At 44.5% G+C, this 18,069-nt stretch overlaps 1 protein-coding gene across 3 annotated transcripts in view; it reads left to right on the top strand.

Annotated features, from left to right (window-relative positions):
* The window catches only part of FGF13 (fibroblast growth factor 13), a 139,796-nt gene extending 122,330 nt beyond the window's left edge, over positions 1–17,466 (top strand). For all 3 annotated transcript variants that reach the window (XM_054388439.1, XM_054388440.1, XM_054388438.1), the window contains exons 4-5: positions 15,919–16,117; positions 17,330–17,466. In XM_054388439.1, the coding sequence (XP_054244414.1) occupies positions 15,919–16,117; positions 17,330–17,466 (336 nt within the window). The remainder of the gene's footprint in view (positions 1–15,918; positions 16,118–17,329) is intronic.
* Positions 17,467–18,069: the final 603 nt, after the last annotated feature.

The following is an 18,069-nucleotide window of genomic DNA, read 5'->3' on the forward strand; positions in this document are numbered from 1 at the left end:
GATCCATGTTCCCTTATCCACTCCAGGGGTGATTTATCCCAACTATACTTACTGAGGATAGGAAAATCCAGACTAACCCAGCTCCTAACTTTGGTGTTTCTTTTAAGTGCCTGAAGGTAGATGAGATGAATCAAAGCTTGGACTTGCACATATGGGTTCAGATTTGGACTCAGATCCTCAGGGATATTTAGATGCATTTCACCCCTTTCATTGGTAGTCTCACTTTATTTCAGTGGTAGAATTTAAAGGAAATTTAGTTACTCTTTCATGTACACAGAGCTAAATAGTTACCCCATTTGGTCTCCACAGGCTTGGTTTCAAGACCCTCAAAGCCCAAAAACATCCTAGAAGTCTTGCTTGCTTGCAGGAAAATTGCATTTCTGAACCCAGCAGCCCATATTCCTGTGCACAGACTTCAGCAGGCAGGTGATAGGATTCATCAGCATTCCCCCTGAATCCTTGGTCTGCTGCACCTTCTTCCCTCAGCCTTTTTTGCTGCTGGACAGTGAAATGGAAGCTCAACCAGTAGGTAAATTGAAAGATGATCCCCTTTTCTGATGGACAAGCTCACTTTTGTACTTGCCAGTCCAAAGCCATTTAGCTCTCTGCGCTCTACTTGGCTGGCCTCAGCCAGCTGTTATTTGCTAACTTGGAAACAGTTAACCAGATTTTAGAGGCAGAACTGATCCAAGGCAGTTTAGATTCTCAATTAAAAGCCCCAACAGTCATTTTCAAACTAAGCCTTGGACTTCCCTTTCAGATTGCTACCCGCAATACAACTCACGGCAGTTGCTAATCTGGCACCAGAAGCTCTGTTTTAGCTGTGCTTAGAAGGACTTTCCTGTAGCAGACACAGAAGGTTTGTTTTTAAATTCCAAGTGCTCACACCATGCAGTCTTTTCTGTGATTCAGGGATGAAGATTTCTCTGCACTAGAACCCTTCTAAATCCTTTTGGGAAGCTCCCTGACAATGGGTAGCACTAAGAGAGAAGCTGAGGTTGAGGTTCTAAGTGTTCCTTGCCTCAGATTCTCAGGAAGTCTGAGAGCCTTGCTGGTGCAGGTGTGTAAGTCAGGGATTAGTCATTTCCTGTATTTGAATTTAGTGTTTTGCTATTTTTTTTTCCTCTCTGTGAGATAACTCTGAGTGGCAACAGCTCTCCTGTTGGGATACAGAGATCTGCAGCCTTTGGCTGGTGGAGCAACTGTTCCACACCGTTCCCAGAAATCTGTGATTGCAGTCCAGGCTATCTTAGGTTAGGGTTTTAGATGGCACCTCCCAGAGACATTTGGGTGTCTTCCAAGTTTAAATTAGCTTTGCAAGTGTTTTACCAGGGACCTGCATCTCCTCTGCTGCTCAGACAAAAGCAGCATGGTGTCTCCCAAAAGTCTGGCTCCAAAGTAACCTCTTACACAGCCCAGGGGCAGCAGGAAGCCATAAACCAGCCAAATGACAGACCCTCACAAAGTCCATAGCACTGTGTGGGAAAGAAAACAGAGCTTTCTAAGCTTAGCTCTGTGCTCAGGCTGGCTCTTGGAAGGGCTGGGATTCCTACTGAACTGTGTGATTTAGAGAAAATTTGCCTAAAAAAACACTGAAAAAGGAAGTGTGTGTTCTTTGCTGCTTCAGGACAGGTGTTGGAGGACTGTTAAGAGGATGTATAATACTCAGCCCAGACTCTAAATCTTCATGGCATAGCATGGAGGTGTTGGGTAGAAGCTTAGACTTGATGATCTTAGAGGTCTTTTCCAACCTTAATGATTGCAATGATGGCTTAGCTTGGGCTGGTCTAAGGGCCTGGTGAGACGTGGAAGTGGCTGTTTGCTGCCCCAGCTGAGCCATTCCTAGGAATGTATTCAGGCTCTGCTGAAGACAGCCCTGTGGTTTAACTGCTGACTGTAGCATGAAGCTTTCCATTTCTCAAGCTACGTGGTGCCACTGTGTTTGTTAGAGCAATGCAGTTTAAAATGCTGGTGCATGACTTCCCCCAAATCCACACAGGTGTGCTCTTGTTACCTCTGCCTCTTGCAGGCTCTGCTCTGTTGCATAGTTTTTCATATGTAAGGTGCTGGAAAACATCCCCAAACTTGAATTTCCATTAATTTGACTCTCAAAATGCTGCTTGTAAGAAACGCATAATTATTATTCACAGAGAGAAATTTAACTTGTTCTCTGCATGTGTCCTTTCTTAGGTGGGGTCCTTACCTTCTGAAACAAATGTTTTCTGCCAGTCAGCATCTTCCTTGCCTAATCCTTTATTATCTTGTTGTTAAAACTTTTTTTTTTTTTGCCATCTGAAATCTCTGAAATCCCACAATTAGCCTGCCATCTAACACAAACATCCCTCTGAGAGCCTCTCAGCAGCATATGTTCAATAGCATAATTTAGGGAGCTGTGAGGGCAGAAGAATTCCAAAGAGCATCTCTGCTCTATATCAAGAAGCAGGGTTTGGCTGCCAGTAATAGCCTGGCACTGTCAAACCACCAAGGTTTGGAAAATATCTATCCATGGCATTAATGAATACATGGATTGCAATAAATCAAGCCCTTTTGAGAAGGAGATGCAGGTTTGATGAGGGTTGAGCTACCCAGCTCCTTGAACTTGTGACGTTCCCATCATTATTAAGCTTAATCTTTATTTATTTGCACCTCACAGTAAGCAAGTAAGCTGATTAATAGTGACAAATATCAAATAACCTCAATTTCTTAAAGCAAGACTTTCTTTGCAGCCTACCTGAGAGTTAGGAAGCTAATCAAAGTGTGGTAAAGTCATGAGCAGTATTTCCCTTGGTCATCACACATTTTGGATCAGGTCGTGGAATTGCAGAATGGTTTGGAGGGGACTTTTAAGATCATCCAGTTCCCAAACCCCTGCCATGGACAGGGACACCTTCCACAGGACCAGGTTGATCAAGGTCCCATCCAAGCTGGCCTTGAACACCTCTAGGGAGCGGGCATGCACAATGTCTTTGGGCAATCTGTTCCAGTGTCTCACCACCCTCACGCTAAAGAATTTCTTCCTTGTCTCCAGTCCCAATCTCCCCTCTTCCAGCTCAAAGCCATTGCCCATCATCCTAGCACTACAAGCCCTTGCAAAAAGTCCCTCCCCAGCTTTCCTGTAGCCCCCTTCAGGTACTGAAATGCCACTATGAGGCCTCTTCAGAGCCTTCTCTTCCCAGCTCTCTCAGCCTATCTCCACAGGGAAGGTTCTTCAGCCCTTTATGTGGCCTTCTCTGGACCCGCTCCAGCAGTTCCATGTCCTTCTTGTGTTGGGACACCAAAACTGGACACAGTACTGCAGGTAGGATCTCACCAGAGCAAAGGGGCAGAATCACTTCCCTTGTCCTGCTGGTCGCACTGCTTTTGATGTAGCCCAGCACACAGCTGCCTTCTGGGCTGCCAGTGACCATTGCTGGCTCATGTCGAGTTTTTCATCAACTGACACCTCCAAGTCCCTCTCCTCAAGCCACTCCTCAGCCAGCCTATATTTATTCTTGGTCCTGAAAGAGCCACTGCTTTTGTTAGGTGTAATTACCTGCTTAGCTTTCTCAACACTGGCATTATCCATGTTAAAAATTAAGCATGTGATCTAGTGCTTTGCAGAATTAAAACCTAGTTAATAGCCTATTAGTGTGGCATTAGGATTTAGTATATAATTCCAGGCTGCACTGCATTTAGTGCATTACAGAGGCTTGCAGTAGTTGCCCAAACTATGTTTGGGAGGCAGACAAGGCACCTCCAAGGCAGAAATTCCAGCCCATGTCTGGATAGAGGACAGCAGCCACCTGAAAGCATTGCAGGTGAGGGACAACAGCAGACAGGACAAATGTCTTTGCTGAGAACTCCAGTGTCAAAGGAGGGTATTGAACACCAAAGCATCAGCTAATCCATAGCACCATGAATATGCATCCACATTAATAAAATACACAGGCCAACTGGCAGGGCTGGCCTTCCCTGCAGAACAGGCTCTAAGCTGACAGTGAAGCAAGGTCCTGCTTGATGTGATGTGGCATTATTTCTCCTCCTGCAGCTTCTGCTGTTACTTATCTTCCACTTGCAGCTTCTCACAGTCAGTGAGCAGCAGCAACTGGGTGCAGAAAAAGAGCTCCTTCAGCAGCATCTGTCAACAAGCCCTTCCTCTGGGGCAGACCCCTTCTTTCTTCTTCAGAGTCAGTGAGGTGGCTGCTGGTAGTGTGGGGAGGGCTGAGCTAAGCTGAAGCTGTGCTTGGGAAAGACACCTGCTCAGCCTTTGGGTGGAAGAGCACTGCCTCCACCAGTTTCCCATAGGATCTCTCAGGAAGAAAGGCTGAGGGACTCGGGGCTTTTTAGTCTGCAGACTGAGAGGGGATCTTCTCAATGCTGATAAATAATTAGAGGGTGGGTGTCAGGAGGATGGGGCCAGTGTTTTTTTCAGTGGTGCCCAGTGTCAGGACAAGAGGTAATGGGCACATAGGAACCTAGGAAGTTCCATCTTAAACAGGAGGAGAAACTTCCTTAATTTGAGGCTGGTGTAGCACTGGACCAGGCTACCCAGACAGGTTGTGGAGTCTCCATCCCTGGAGTCATTCAACCCCTGCCTGGAAATTATGATCCTGAGCAACCTACTCTGGGTGACTGTGCTCTATCAGGGGAGTTGGTCTAAGTGATCTCCAGAGGTCCCCCACCATGCTGTGACTCTGTGGTGGCTCCTCACCAGAGCAGCAGAGGACAAGGAGATCACTCCCACATTGTAACTCTCAGTGGTTGCACAGAAAGGTTTTCAGCCAGGTTGCAGGTTACCACAGAAACAGCACTCCCTGTTATCAACTATTCCCACAGGAAGGGCTCTAGCACTTGTTCTGACTGTTGTTCATTCAGCTACTCTTTTCCCTCAAAAGAGAAACCTTTGTGTGCTTTCCTGTCCTCCACAGAGTTTTAGAATCCTCCACTGCTAAAAGGGTCATGTGCCTCCTTGTAATTAAACAGACAGGTTTAGAGCTTGCTGCAAACCCTGATTATTGTTTTTCAGCACTTTCAGATAAATCTGCATGAATTCATGGATGACAGTCTGAAGGAGATCTCTTCCATTTCTTTACCCCAGGGCTGATGTCCTGTATCTAGGATACAGCAGTAAATCCCACTCTCTTCTAATTAGCCCTGCTGCTTCTGCAGAGTCTGTCTGGGGAGCTCCTTGGTGCCAGATCTGTGACCACCAAAGCGTCAGGGGAGCATTTGGTGATGCAATGCTCCACCACCACTGCCTGCTGAGGCTGGGGTACCCTGGTGTGGCAGTTGCTGCTTGCTGAACCCATCCCAGGTGATCTCCCATGGCCCACACAGCAGCAAGCAAAATTTCATAGAATCATAGAATGGTTTGGGTTGGAAGGGACCTTCAAGATCTCTATTCCCAGAACCCCTGCCATGGGCAGGAACACCTTCCAGGTTGCTCAAGGCCCTGTTCAAACCCAAACACCTCCAGGGAAGGATGATCCACAACCTCCTTGGGCAACTAGTTCCAGTGTCTCACTACCCTCACTGGTAAGAATCTCTTCCTAATACCCTTTATTTCAGGATGGTGCAGCCAAGGCACTCAAGGTGGCAGCAGAAAGGTTGTGCTGCTCTTCTTGCCCTTTGCTCCCAGGTGATGCCAAGCAAATGCTGGGCAGGTCACCTTGTTCCAGGAGCAAATTAACCCATGGCTGTCACCCTGCAGTCAGCAGCCCCATCAGCAGCAGTATGGGCTTGCCTCAGTGGGAGTGATCACATAGATGAATACAAGAGTAATGGTGTAAAGGGGCTACTGGGGCAGGAGTGTGTTTTCTTTCTCAGATGCTCTTGCCAGCTCACAGACAGAGAATCATAGAATCACAGAATCATAGAATGGTCTGGGTTGTAAAGGACCTCTCAAGTCATCCAGTCCAACCCCCTCTCAGTAGGGACATCCTCAACTAGATCAGGTTGCCCAGAGCCTCACCTTGAATATCTCCAGGGATGTGGCCCCAACCACCTTCCCTGGGCAACCTCTTCCAGTGTTCCACTACTCTCAAGGTAAAGAACCTGTTCCTAACATCCAATCTAAATCTGCTCTTCCCTAGTTTGAAGCCACTGCCCCCTCACAGTGGCCAGGCTATGACAAAGTGATATCTTTTTGTGCCATGCTCATCTGCCTGGTGGAGCAACTTCTCTTTGGCAGGTTCTTGCCACAGCTTGTTGCTGCTGGGCAGAAAGTTCCAGGCTTTGTGTGGTTTCTCTGTCTCCAAGTCCCAACAAGGTGGTGACATGCAAAACCAAAGGGAGAACTGGCTCAGAGGAACAAGCCTCAAGCAGTTCACTCAAAACAAGGCAGTTGTGGTGTCTCCTAAGGTTCAGGGTCCTCTTAGTCCTTCAGCATCTCAAGCCACTGGCCACACTGAGCGAATGGCAATGGGCTAGGGGCTCAGTCATAAAAATGGGTGGGATGCAGAGCTGCCTGTGGCTGAAAGCAGAGCATGGGCTCCAGGCTTTAAAAGGAGTTTTTCAACTTAGATTTTTATTGCATTTTTTTTTTAAAGTAATGCATGACACACTTAAGCTGAGGACATTCTGCACAACAGCTGTGTCAGAGAGATTTGACAATGCAGGGACTTGATGTCAATTATAACTGCTAGAAATCTGATGGCAATGGCTGGCAGGTTATCTGTGTGATAATGGCTATGTTATAAAACAGGTTGCTTAGCATCTTTGGAGCTCTCTGCTCTAGTTCTGAGGAAGAAAGCTGTCCCTATCTGTTTTTTGCTTCCTTCTCCCTTCCTTTAATATTTAAGCTTGGGTACACTTGACTGCTCAGAGGGTCAGAAATACCATCAAATTGGACCATATTTATCAGAGACACCACTTAAAAGATAGAGAACTTTTGTAGGAACACACAATAGTGAGGCTGAACAGCAAAGACCATTTTACTTTGTCACAAGGCAAGGGGACTGAAAATATCTTGCCTCCATTTATGCAACTCAGTGGTGCAGCCTCTTTTTAAATGTTGTGGTTTGGGTCTGGAAATGATGGAGAGGGAAAAAAAAAGAAGAAGAAGACATTGAAAGGACTCAGTGAAGGGTAATGAAAATGATTAGAGGCACAGAGAACCTTTCATATGAGGAGAGATTTAAAAAGATTAAGCCTGCTTAGTTAAGACAAGAGATGAATAAGCAGAGACATGATAGAGAGATGTGGGGTAATGAATGGCTCAGAAGAGGGATGCTGGGTACTTTTATGTGCTGTTTTCCAAAATTAAAAGCTGAGAGAATAAAGCTGTAATAATAATAATAATAATTTTAAAAAAAAGAATAAATTGGCTTCTGATAAACCCCAACAATGGACACATTTTCAGTATGTTTTCCGCAGGGCTGGCCTCACCTGTGGAAGCCACTGTTGCAGGCAGGAGGGATAATGAGCTTAGGGAAATTATGGAAAGGATTGGCTACTCTGGGGAGAATTTTGAGCCTACAGAGAGGACAAGGCAGTTCTCTTGGAGCTTTGAATGGGAGCAGGATTCTCCAGTTGGCATGATCCCATGGCTGCTGTAAGAACCACCAGGCTGGGTGGGCTGTGGGTATTGATACACTGCTCACAGCTACCTCTGCACTAGGTAGAGATAGATTCTCACCTCAGCTGCTTTCAATGATGGAAGATGACTCTATTTATCATCCAGGTTGAGCTCCCATACAAGATCTCTCCCAGTTTCTTCTCAGGAAGCACATCTTTTCCAACATGCCTGTTTTCTCTAATGCCCATGCAGCTCATGTATTGTGTCAGTGTTTACTTTTCAACTGACCTGTTTGGAGGGTAGCTCTTGGTGCTTTGCCAAGAAGCTAGGAAGGTTTGGGTCCCTCTGCCTACTTCAGTCATGTGGGAGGGAGTATCATGAGAAGCTACAGCAGCAAGTTCACCACCCAAAGATGATGAGTGGCACATGCCTAGAGAAGAATATTTAATCAGAGTGGGGAAGACAACAGAGAAAACATGCAGGATACTTCAGTGTTATGTATTTCAGCTGAGGATTACCTTAGCCAGAGGTATTAACCAGCCCTTGACCTAACCTGGGAGTACAGTCCATGAATGATGTGGTTTTATAGAATCACAGAATCATTACACTTGGAAAGGACCTCTAAGACCATCAAGTCCAACTGTCCACCCAACACCACCATGCCCAGAAAAGAGCAGCAAAGGTGGTGAAGGGTCTGGAGAAAAGGTCTTGTGAACAGCAGCTAAAGGGATTGGGGTTGTCTAGTCTGGAGGACAGGAGGCTGAGGCCACCTTGCTCTCTACAATTCCCTGAAAGGAGGTTGCAGTGAGGTAGGTGTTGGTCTCTTCTCCCAAGCAACAAGTGATAGGACAAGAAGAAATAGCTTCAAGTTGTGCCACAGGAGATTTAGGTTGGATCTTAGCAAAATTTTCTTTCCTGCAAGAGTGGTCAGGTACTGGAACAGGCTGCCCAGGGAGGTAGTGGAGTGTTCAAAAAATGTGTGGACATGGCACTTTGGGACATGGTTTAGTGGCCATGGTGGTGTTGGACTTGATGATCTTGAAGGTCTTTTCCAACCAAAAATATTGTCTGATGTCTCTGTGAGAACTGAGCCTGTATTCAAAAGCCCCCACACCTTCTGGATTCTCTGATCACTGAGGTGATTGAAGAGGTTTCCCTGTATCATGCTTCCACAAGCATCAGAAGGGCACATGATGCATAAGCACTAACAAGGAAGAGAAGCATTTGAGGACAAAGTGGATTTTCTGTCTTTCTTATTCACACTAAGTCAATTACATCTTGTGGGATGAATTAGGAAAGGGACCTGTGTTTGACATCTGTGAGGTGTTCTCCTGGGCATCTTGCACAACCTTTAAACCACATTGTAGGCTTTCTCTAACAGGATTCATTTCCTTTTGCAGCAATCAGAAGACCATCTTCCTTCTGTATCATGGCTTAGTTCTCTTGGCCCAGTTCAGGAGTGCTTTGGATAATCAACACAGTTGCAGAAGTGAAGCATCACCCAAAGACAGGGGAACAATAATATTATCATTCCCAGTTAGTTCCTCTCTCAATTAGCTTCCAGCACTGTTTACAGTGACTGAGTCTTTTTCCCCCGGGGTCACCAGGCAGCACGTTCCCTGCCCATCCCATGGGCAGAGAGTGCTGAGAGGTGACGCACTGAGCTTTAACTAGGTGCCTCTTGAGGTGCCCAAATGCCACTTCAGAACCTGGGCAAAGATGACTTGGACAAGTTTTCACACCTGAGTCACTGACAAGGGTAGAAAAAGAACAATGAGCAAAACTTCAACCTCTGCATCCCTGTATTTCTAATTCGTACGTTTTCTGCTTCCATTCATGGTACCTTTTTCCCTGACTTTGTGCATTCCATTTGTTGTGCAAAGGAACAACATCAAGGGAATTATTACAGGATCTTTTCAGTGCTTTGCTCATGGCTTGAGAGAATACCTAGTGACAACCTGAAATCTTACCCTGGGGATGCTGGATATCAAGCTGCCTCCCTGGGCTTCATTTTACTCTTTCTGGAACCTTCGTCCTAAATAAATTTACACACCTCTGTCAGCTCATGTTTCACTTGATGAATTCCAGCTTATTGCACCAGCCCAGGCAATTCCATGCCATGGAGTTGTTTGGGATCATCTTCCAATAACCCTGTGCCTTTCTGTAATACATGCCAACAAGTAGGTTTCCTGATGAAATAATTTAGTATATATTCTATATATTATATATTCTCTGGAGTTTTGAATTACATTTTCTTCCTTGCATGCCCAGCTGGCTGGTGCACATGCCTTCAGATTCTAGTGAAGGCAAGAGGAATTATAGCCTCCTGAAACTCCTCTTCAGCAGTAGTTCTTTGTTCTAGCAGCAGTAAGTTGAGTTTTAAGGAACCTCTTGAGAATTTTGTGCTACCTTAGAGAAGAGGAGGCTGAGGGTAGATCTTTTTGCTCTCCTCAGCTCCCTAAAGGACTTTAGAGTGAGGTGAGTGTTGGTCTCTTCTTCCAAGTAACAAGAACAAGAGGAAATGGCCTCAAGTTGCACCAGAGGAGGTTTAGGTTGGATATTAGGAAAAAATGTCTTTCCTGCAAGAGTGGTCAGGCATTGGAACAGGTTGCTCAGGGATGTGGTGAATTCATCATCATCAGAGGTGTCAAAACACATGTAGATATGGTTTAGTGGGCATGGTGGTGTAGACTTGACATTTAGACTCGATCTTAGAAGTCTTTTCCAACCTTAATGACTCTCTGATTCTGTGGTGTCTCCCAGAACTGAGCCTGTCTTCAAAAGCCCACACAGCTTTTTGAGGAGCATGTCTTTTGCTGTGACTGGCAGCTGTTGTACACAGTCAGAATTATGTTTAGTGGTGGACTTGGCAGTGCTGGGATAACAGTTGGACTTGATGATCTGCAAGGTCTTTTCCATCCTAAAGGATTCCATGATTCTACATGGTCAAACAGCCTTCCAAATTACAGTCCTACAGATTACAATCCCAACCTAAAGGATTCCATGATTCTACATGGTCAAACAGCCTTCCAAATTACAGTCCTTTACCTATCCACCTATTGTGAGTTGCTCCCACTGAAAACACTAAGATTCCTCAAAATAGGTAAATCTCAGCAAAGTGGACAATATTGTGGGATTGGAACCTATCTGGGGGAACTGTAATTTGTCCAAGACAGATTAGATTGCTTCAGGATCATTTTAAGTTTCCATTCTAATGGCAATCAGCTTTTGGTGGCTTCACCATATGCTGGTTTCCATAAAGACTCTTCTCACAAGTGGTGATCTAAAAGCTGTTACTTCTGACAGTGTTGAAGTATTCAAGTCTTGTGCTGTTGATACCACTGCACATTACAGAGAGATGATCCAGAGGATGCATCCTGAAACTTCACATGCCAAGATGAAGAAAATCAATCTCTGTTAATAAAAAAAGGCAGGCTCAGTGACGCAGAAAATCACTACTCTGGAGTCTTACAGGGGCTCCTTCAAAAAGCCATGATTAAAGAATGGAATCCTGAGATACATTATAGCCCTGAAAGAAATCAGGATATGGAGGGGGAAAAAAAAACCAAACAAAAAAAAAATCAAATTTTCATTAGGTGGAGAAAATAAAGAACAAATCCCACAAGCAGAGACATTGATCACATGGAACACAATTATATGCTCAATATATAAGAACATTTTCCAAGTTTCCCAAGCACTCCATATTTTTCCCAAATACTTTTCAAAGTTTGGGGGTCTTTTTTTGTTTGTTTGTTTGTTTTTCTTGTTTGCTTATTCATGGCCCTAACACTAAATAAAATTTCTGATTATTGTGGCCGACTGCAGCAGGTTAGCTGCAAGTCATTCATCCTGTGATGATACACAGGGATTAGCAAACTCAGGACTGACCTAATGACTTCAAATTACTACTCTGTGATGTATTTGGTGATAGCCTCTGCTGATGGTATCCATGATGCAAACAAAATATGGAACAAACAGAAAGCAAACCTGTTGTCCTCCTTATGTGCACTCTGCCTGCAGCTGTCCTGATAAGAGGCATCTGTAAAGACAGGAACTTGAAGACCAAGCCTTAAATATTTGCCTTAAAAACCCATTTGCCATTTTCTATGCTGAGTGTGAATTTCTGTCTCTGTCATTTGGGGGTAATTAATCACAGAATCACACAATCACACAATGTTAGGGGCTGGAAGGGACCTCAAAAGCTCACCCAGTCCAAACCCCCCTGCCAGAGGAGGATCACTTAGAGCAGATCACACAGGAACGCATCCAGGCAGGTTTTGAATATCTCCAGAGAGGGATACTCCACAAGCCCCCTGGGCAGCCTGTTCCAGCCCTGTATATATTCAGTCCTGTAGTGTAGGTGGGTGTGATGGCTGTGCACAGTCATATCAGAGAGCATTCCAGCTCTTACATTAATGTAGCCTTCATCCTTGGCATACTTGTAATGCAGTATTTGAATGGAGGAGACTGGATTATTTTAGATATAATCCAGTCAGCTGCCTGGAAGTACAGCCACTCCAAGTATATGCTACAAGGCCTTTTTACCATATTATCATACATCAAATTATTCTCTCTTCTTTTTTTTATTTTAATTATTTTTCACATCTTTAATGCAGCTGCAGATCTATTCATGAAGGAACATTTCAGTACTTCAGCTGATCAGCTCAAAACCAAGCAGCAGCTTCTGACAGTTCATCTTCTTGCTTACTTAAGCATGGCTGAGTCATGACTACACTGAATCCAGCATTTTCTTTAAGTCTTATTTATTCATTCATTCATTCATTGTAAGGGGGTGTGTGTGAGGGGCTTAGGTGAGTGCAGTTCACTGTCATGTAACTGCCATCATCCCTGCTTCTAAGGCAGGCTGAGGTTGAGGTAGTTTTATACAAGTACCTATTTTTCATCTGGTTTCTGTAGGAATATCTTTGTAACATTGGACTTCTTCAAACCCATTTGAATCATTTTCATGGCAAAGACAGACAAAGAGGATGTCTGAGAGACAGGGGAAAACTCAACACTTAATTATATATATAAATTTTCAGTAGGATTGACTCTATGAGCTGGAAAAGATTTGATTGGGGAACTCCACCCTCTCCTAACTTTACCTTGCCTTCCCTTGGTAAATTATTAAAGAATTTGCCAGCAAAGATGATAATGACCAATTTGTACTTGCTGCTCTGCACTGTATTTTGAACTGATGTGCTAATAGAAGTCCTGTCCATACCCAGCTGGGTTGGCACATGGACTTACCAATCTCAGACAAGTACATTTTAATTGCAGTGCCCCCACATCAGGAGCATATTTGCCTAGCATTCCTCATTCAGAGCTTCCCTCTGCAGTTCTTCTTGGGTTGTTTTTTGTTTTTTTCTAGTGAGTAGATAAGACACACATGGGTTAAACTAAAGGCAAGTGATGGATGGGTACAGACTCTTGCAAAAGGTAAGCAGCTGTTTAGCATTCAGGAGCAAGCAAAGCACTTCAGCTTCTGCAAACAGCTCATGTGGGATCTACTTCTATTTGGCAAAAGGGATGCTTTTCCCACTGTGCAGCACCTTCTGAAGCTGCAGCTGTAGCCAAGGAGTTGAGCAGATGTTAGTCAAGATAGAGGGGCATGATTCTGTGCCAAGCCAGGCAGGTGAGTGAGGTGGTTGCTTTGGTGCTGGAAAAATTGGGAGGGAGTTTGTTGTGGTAAATGAGTATGTTCCAGAGGGTGTGCTTTGTTTCTGTGTCCTGCTGTTTGTGGTGAGAAATCACCACTGTAGTACTTACTGCTGAATCACAGCTCCAGGGAGGGGATTACTGTGTTGCTCTGTGTCTGTGTTGCTCATGGGGATGGCTGTCAGGCTGGGGTGAACCACCAGGCCAGTGTCTGGCTGCTCATGGGCTCAGCTGCCAACTCAGAGAGTAAAATCAGAGGTGAAGCAGCTTTTTAGTGTCTGCCTTTCTGTCTCCCCACTGTTCCTGCCCTTCTGTTTCAAGGAAATCTGCAGACTGTTGGCTCCTGCTGCTCATTCAGAGGTTAACTTGCTTCCTAAGAGAGCCAGAGTAAATGTTATGGTTCTGTTTGCAATCTGACCCTCTGCCTCTGTGTACAAGCAAGCCTTTTGTACCCAAAACAGCTCCAAATTACTGTACATAACCCAAAATCTTCCGATGGGAGCACTGTGCCTTTCCATTTTCCTGCTAATTGGCTGATACACTTGCAATGGTCTTTGTTAACGTGGCTGGTGCTAGGCAGGGAACAGTGATGGAAGGCTTTTATTTAGAAATTTTGCAAAAATGCAGTGGCTGTCCCAATTTGACAGTAATTGAAACCAATTGTCAATTAACTAAATAGCAGCCAATTAACTTGAAGAAGAAAAAAAAAAAAAAGGAAGAAAATTGCTTGATTCACATTCTTTGCTGAAGCAAACACCAGCTAGAAGATGGGAGTTGTTTTCTTTTTCTCCTGCAAGAAGATAAAATGGCAAAAGATGTGCAGAAAATGTACAGTTGGTTTGGTTGGGGTTTTTTTTAATACCATTTTTTTCTTGCCCAAGACTATTTAAGACACGAGATAAGAACATCTTCAGCTCCTGAGACATTTAATTTCCTTTCATTTTTTTTTAAATGGAGATTACAATCATTATGCAAGCACAAATTTTCCTCCTTTCTCTCAAGCTGCTCTAGGATGCTTGAAGCACAAAGGCAGCTCCACTGAAGCTGGCTGCCTTCACAAGGAGAGGCCAGCAGACAGTTTGCTGCTGTGTGGTGTGATTAGGCAGGATTGAGGTATTAACAACACCAAGCCAAGCCCTCCCTCTTTCATATTTTGTGGACCTTTATGGGTTCAGAGGTGAGATGTTGTCAGAAATTGTAGTGTTAAAAAACCTGAAGCACAGAGAGCCCTTAGGAAGCAGCTCAGTCAGGACCTCCAAGACCTGTGTTTCATGTCTGTATCCTTTTTTGAGTATGGGCAATAGTGCCAAAAAGGTTTTAGAATCATAGAACCATTTTGGTTGGAAAACACCTCATGGAGTGCAACCATCAAGCCAACACCACCATGACCACTAAACCATCTCCCAAATAGCCACATCTGCATGGTTTTTGAACACCTCTTTAGGAATGGATTCCACCACTTCCCTGGGCACCCTGTTCCAATGCCTGACCACTCTTTCAGGAAAGAAAGTTTTCCTAATATCCAACCTAAACCACCTCTAGTGCAACTTGAGGCCATTTCTTCTCATTCTATCACTTGTTACTAGGAAGAAGAAACCAACACCCACCTGGATCCAACCTCCTTTCAAGGGACCTGTAGAGAGCAATGAGGTCTTCCCCCAGCTTCCCCTTCTCCAGACTAAACACCCCCAGTTCCCTCAGCTGCTCCTCACCACCCCTGCTCTCCAGACCCTTCACCAGTGTTATTGCCCTTCTCTGGATATATTCCAGCACCTCAATGTCTTGCTTGTGGTGTGGGGCCCAAAACTGAATCCAGTATTCAAGATGCAGCCTCACCAGTGTTGAGTATGGAGGGCATGATCATTTCCTTGGTCCTGCTGGTCACACTATTCCTGATCCAGGCCAGGATGCTGTTGGCCTTCTTGGCTGCCTGAGCACATTGCTGGCTCATGTTCAGCCATCTCTCAACTGGCAACCTCAGGTCCTGTCCTTGATTCAGCCAACACCATGGCACAGGGAAAGCCAGCCACACCACTGGCAAGAGGAAAAAGGCCCTGTCCTGGTCTTTGCTCTTAGTTTGCACTGTTAGCTCAATATCATCTCCCCAAGAGAAGCAGTGCAATTGCACGTGAAGACTACAGCCTGATCCTCTAGGCTTTCATCTGTGCTACAGTCCTACAGCAGAAGCTAATGTCTGCAGTGGGCCTCTGACAGCTGCACTATCAGGGAATGATACACTGGGCAGAGAAAGAGCATGGATTAGATCAAAGAGGCAGCTGCCACAAGCTAAGTTAATGTTGCAGGCTTAGTAAGAGACAACCATTTACTCCTGGCATCTTGGCTTTGAATTTTGATTGCACTTTCCACATAAACAGTTAAGGCCAGCAGTGAATGCACAAAGGCATTACGTGGCCTCACTTATCACCCATGGGGCTGGACCACAGCTGGTCCCATAGGGTTGGCATCAGGGCTGCCTCTGCCTAATATCCATTAGTTGCACCGATCGATAATTCTTCACTTAGACTTTTAACTCCTTCAGAACAATTTGTGCTGCTCTGAGCTGCTCCCAGCATCATTTCATGGGTTCCAAACTGTGCTACTCTTTTGTTAATACTTTGAGGGCCCCTGCTTCATAATGGGACAGTGGAGGGTGAGAGGTTTGTCTTTTAACCGCGGGGAAAGCAATGAATATTGGATGCTTTTTTTTTTTTTTTTCATTAACTGATGTGAGATTCAGCACTGCCCCTATTGATCTGTTCTTACAGGAACATTTTACACCTGAATGCAAGTTCAAAGAATCAGTATTTGAAAACTACTATGTGACGTATTCTTCAATGATCTACAGACAGCAACAGTCTGGCCGGGGTTGGTATTTGGGTCTTAACAAAGAAGGAGAGATAATGAAAGGAAACCACGTCAAGAAAAATAAACCTGCAGCACACTTTCTTCCAAAACCATTAAAAGGTAATTTCTTGGCTTTGCTCCATCTATCTGCACTGCCATTATCTTGTGGCAGAGATGTTTAATTGCTGTGCATGCATATTTGAAGGGTTCAGCTGCTTCCAGAGCAAGAGGACAATGTTCTGTAGCACACCTTGAATCTTAACCAGAGCTGCTTTTTTTAAGGTTTCTCCACCTTACCTCTGTGTTTCTCTAATCCAGTCAAATGCATATATTAAGTTCTTTGTGCCCAAAGTCCACAATGCCTCCATAACAGGTAACTAAGGTTCTGCCTGGAATGGCCCAAACATCTGCTCACAGGCCATTTGTGACTTGCTGTACAGTGTGTTTTTAGTCTGTGCTCTGGGTCACTGGATGTTCGTTTGGTTTTGCCTGGGGTTAGAGCTCTAATAGGCCATGCTTATTAAACCACAATTAATGTGGCATCAGCGTATGACATGAAATGTATTAATACACATGGTACACCCATACAGCCAGGATGTACACTCAGCCCAGTTAACTACAGGATCCAAATCAGGGCTGTGGTTGAACTTGGCTCCCTCTTTGCTCAGTGCAGAAAGAGTTGATATATGGAGGTGCTCCTTTTCTCCAGAAGAACTAGCTTCTATGTACACCTTCCTTAAGAGGTTATGCTCTTAGGTAGCCTCCTAATGCACCTTCCTTAAGAGGTTATGCTCTTAGGTAGCCTCTTAAGGCAGTGTCATTCTGAAATCAGATATTTCAAAGGTGCATAGCCCTGGGTAGATGCTGGACTAGTTTGGCAGTCCACATTTAGGACTAGGTGTTAGGCAACTGATGTCAAGGTGGATCCTTACTAACATGTGTGAAAACAAAGGAATAAGAAGACTAAAAATTCATTTTTGCACCCACCTACTTAGGGTATGTTTACAGGTGAGAGGTCAGATCACAGCTGTTAAGAATGCTGCTTCAGCACCAATGAGCAAATGTTGGCTAATAGCAGCCTAGGTCTGTCTTGCAGTTTGTAAGTGCAGTGAGCAGGTGGGAGGGGGAGGGTTTTTCCCTTCTCTAAAATGTCATTCGCTTTAAGAGGACCTCAGAGGCTCTTAGGGAGTGTTAGAACTGGAAGGTGCCTCCTTGCCATGTTTCTGCCGTTCACTCCTTGCATTGCCTGTTGCTGAATGGAAAATCCCAGCACCAACAGACTGAGTAACACCCAATGCATACTGACTGTGCTGCCTCTCTTTTGCTTTGCAGTGGCCATGTACAAAGAGCCTTCTCTCCACGATCTCACAGAGTTCTCAAGATCTGGAAGTGGGACCCCAACAAAGAGCAGAAGTGTTTCAGGAGTGCTAAATGGGGGTAAATCCATGAGCCAAAATGAGTCAACGTAGCCAGGTTCAGGCAAGCCAAGTGCTCTCTAAACAGAACCTTACCTCTGGATGCAGTTGAATTCTTACTAGCAATCTTTCATCCAACCGTTCAATTGCCCAGGACAAGCCAACTGAACTTGCATAGGTCACTCCTTATCAGCCATTAGATCTACTGGTTGTCAAAGGATATACCCCAATAATGTAGAATATGCTTGTGCATATCACAAGGCACTTGGATAGCCAACAAACATAACTGTGGAATAAACCTTGGAGAAGAAATGTCCAGCTCTTTCTCTCTCTCTGTCTCTCTCTCTTTCTCTCTATCTCTCTCTCTCTACTCTGTGCTTTGTGGAATATGAAAGAAAAAAAAAACATTTCACAGCATTCACTGCTGATAAGAATTTTGCTTTCCAACTCAGAAAAGAAAAAAAAGACCACTTTTGCTCTTCAAAGGAAATTTTAATGCTTGTAATGTTTTATAGGGGCAAAGAAACAAACAACAAAAAATCCCAGATGCGTAAACTCTGTTGTTTCCTTGGCTTACTGTTTTATATCTAAGGCTTGGTTGGAAAAAAAAAAAAGTATCCTTTAATTTGGAATAGTGCAACTTTTTGATTTCTGAAC

This window comes from Indicator indicator, chromosome 17 (assembly GCF_027791375.1).
Source record: "Indicator indicator isolate 239-I01 chromosome 17, UM_Iind_1.1, whole genome shotgun sequence".
NCBI classification, from domain to species: Eukaryota; Metazoa; Chordata; class Aves; order Piciformes; family Indicatoridae; genus Indicator; species Indicator indicator.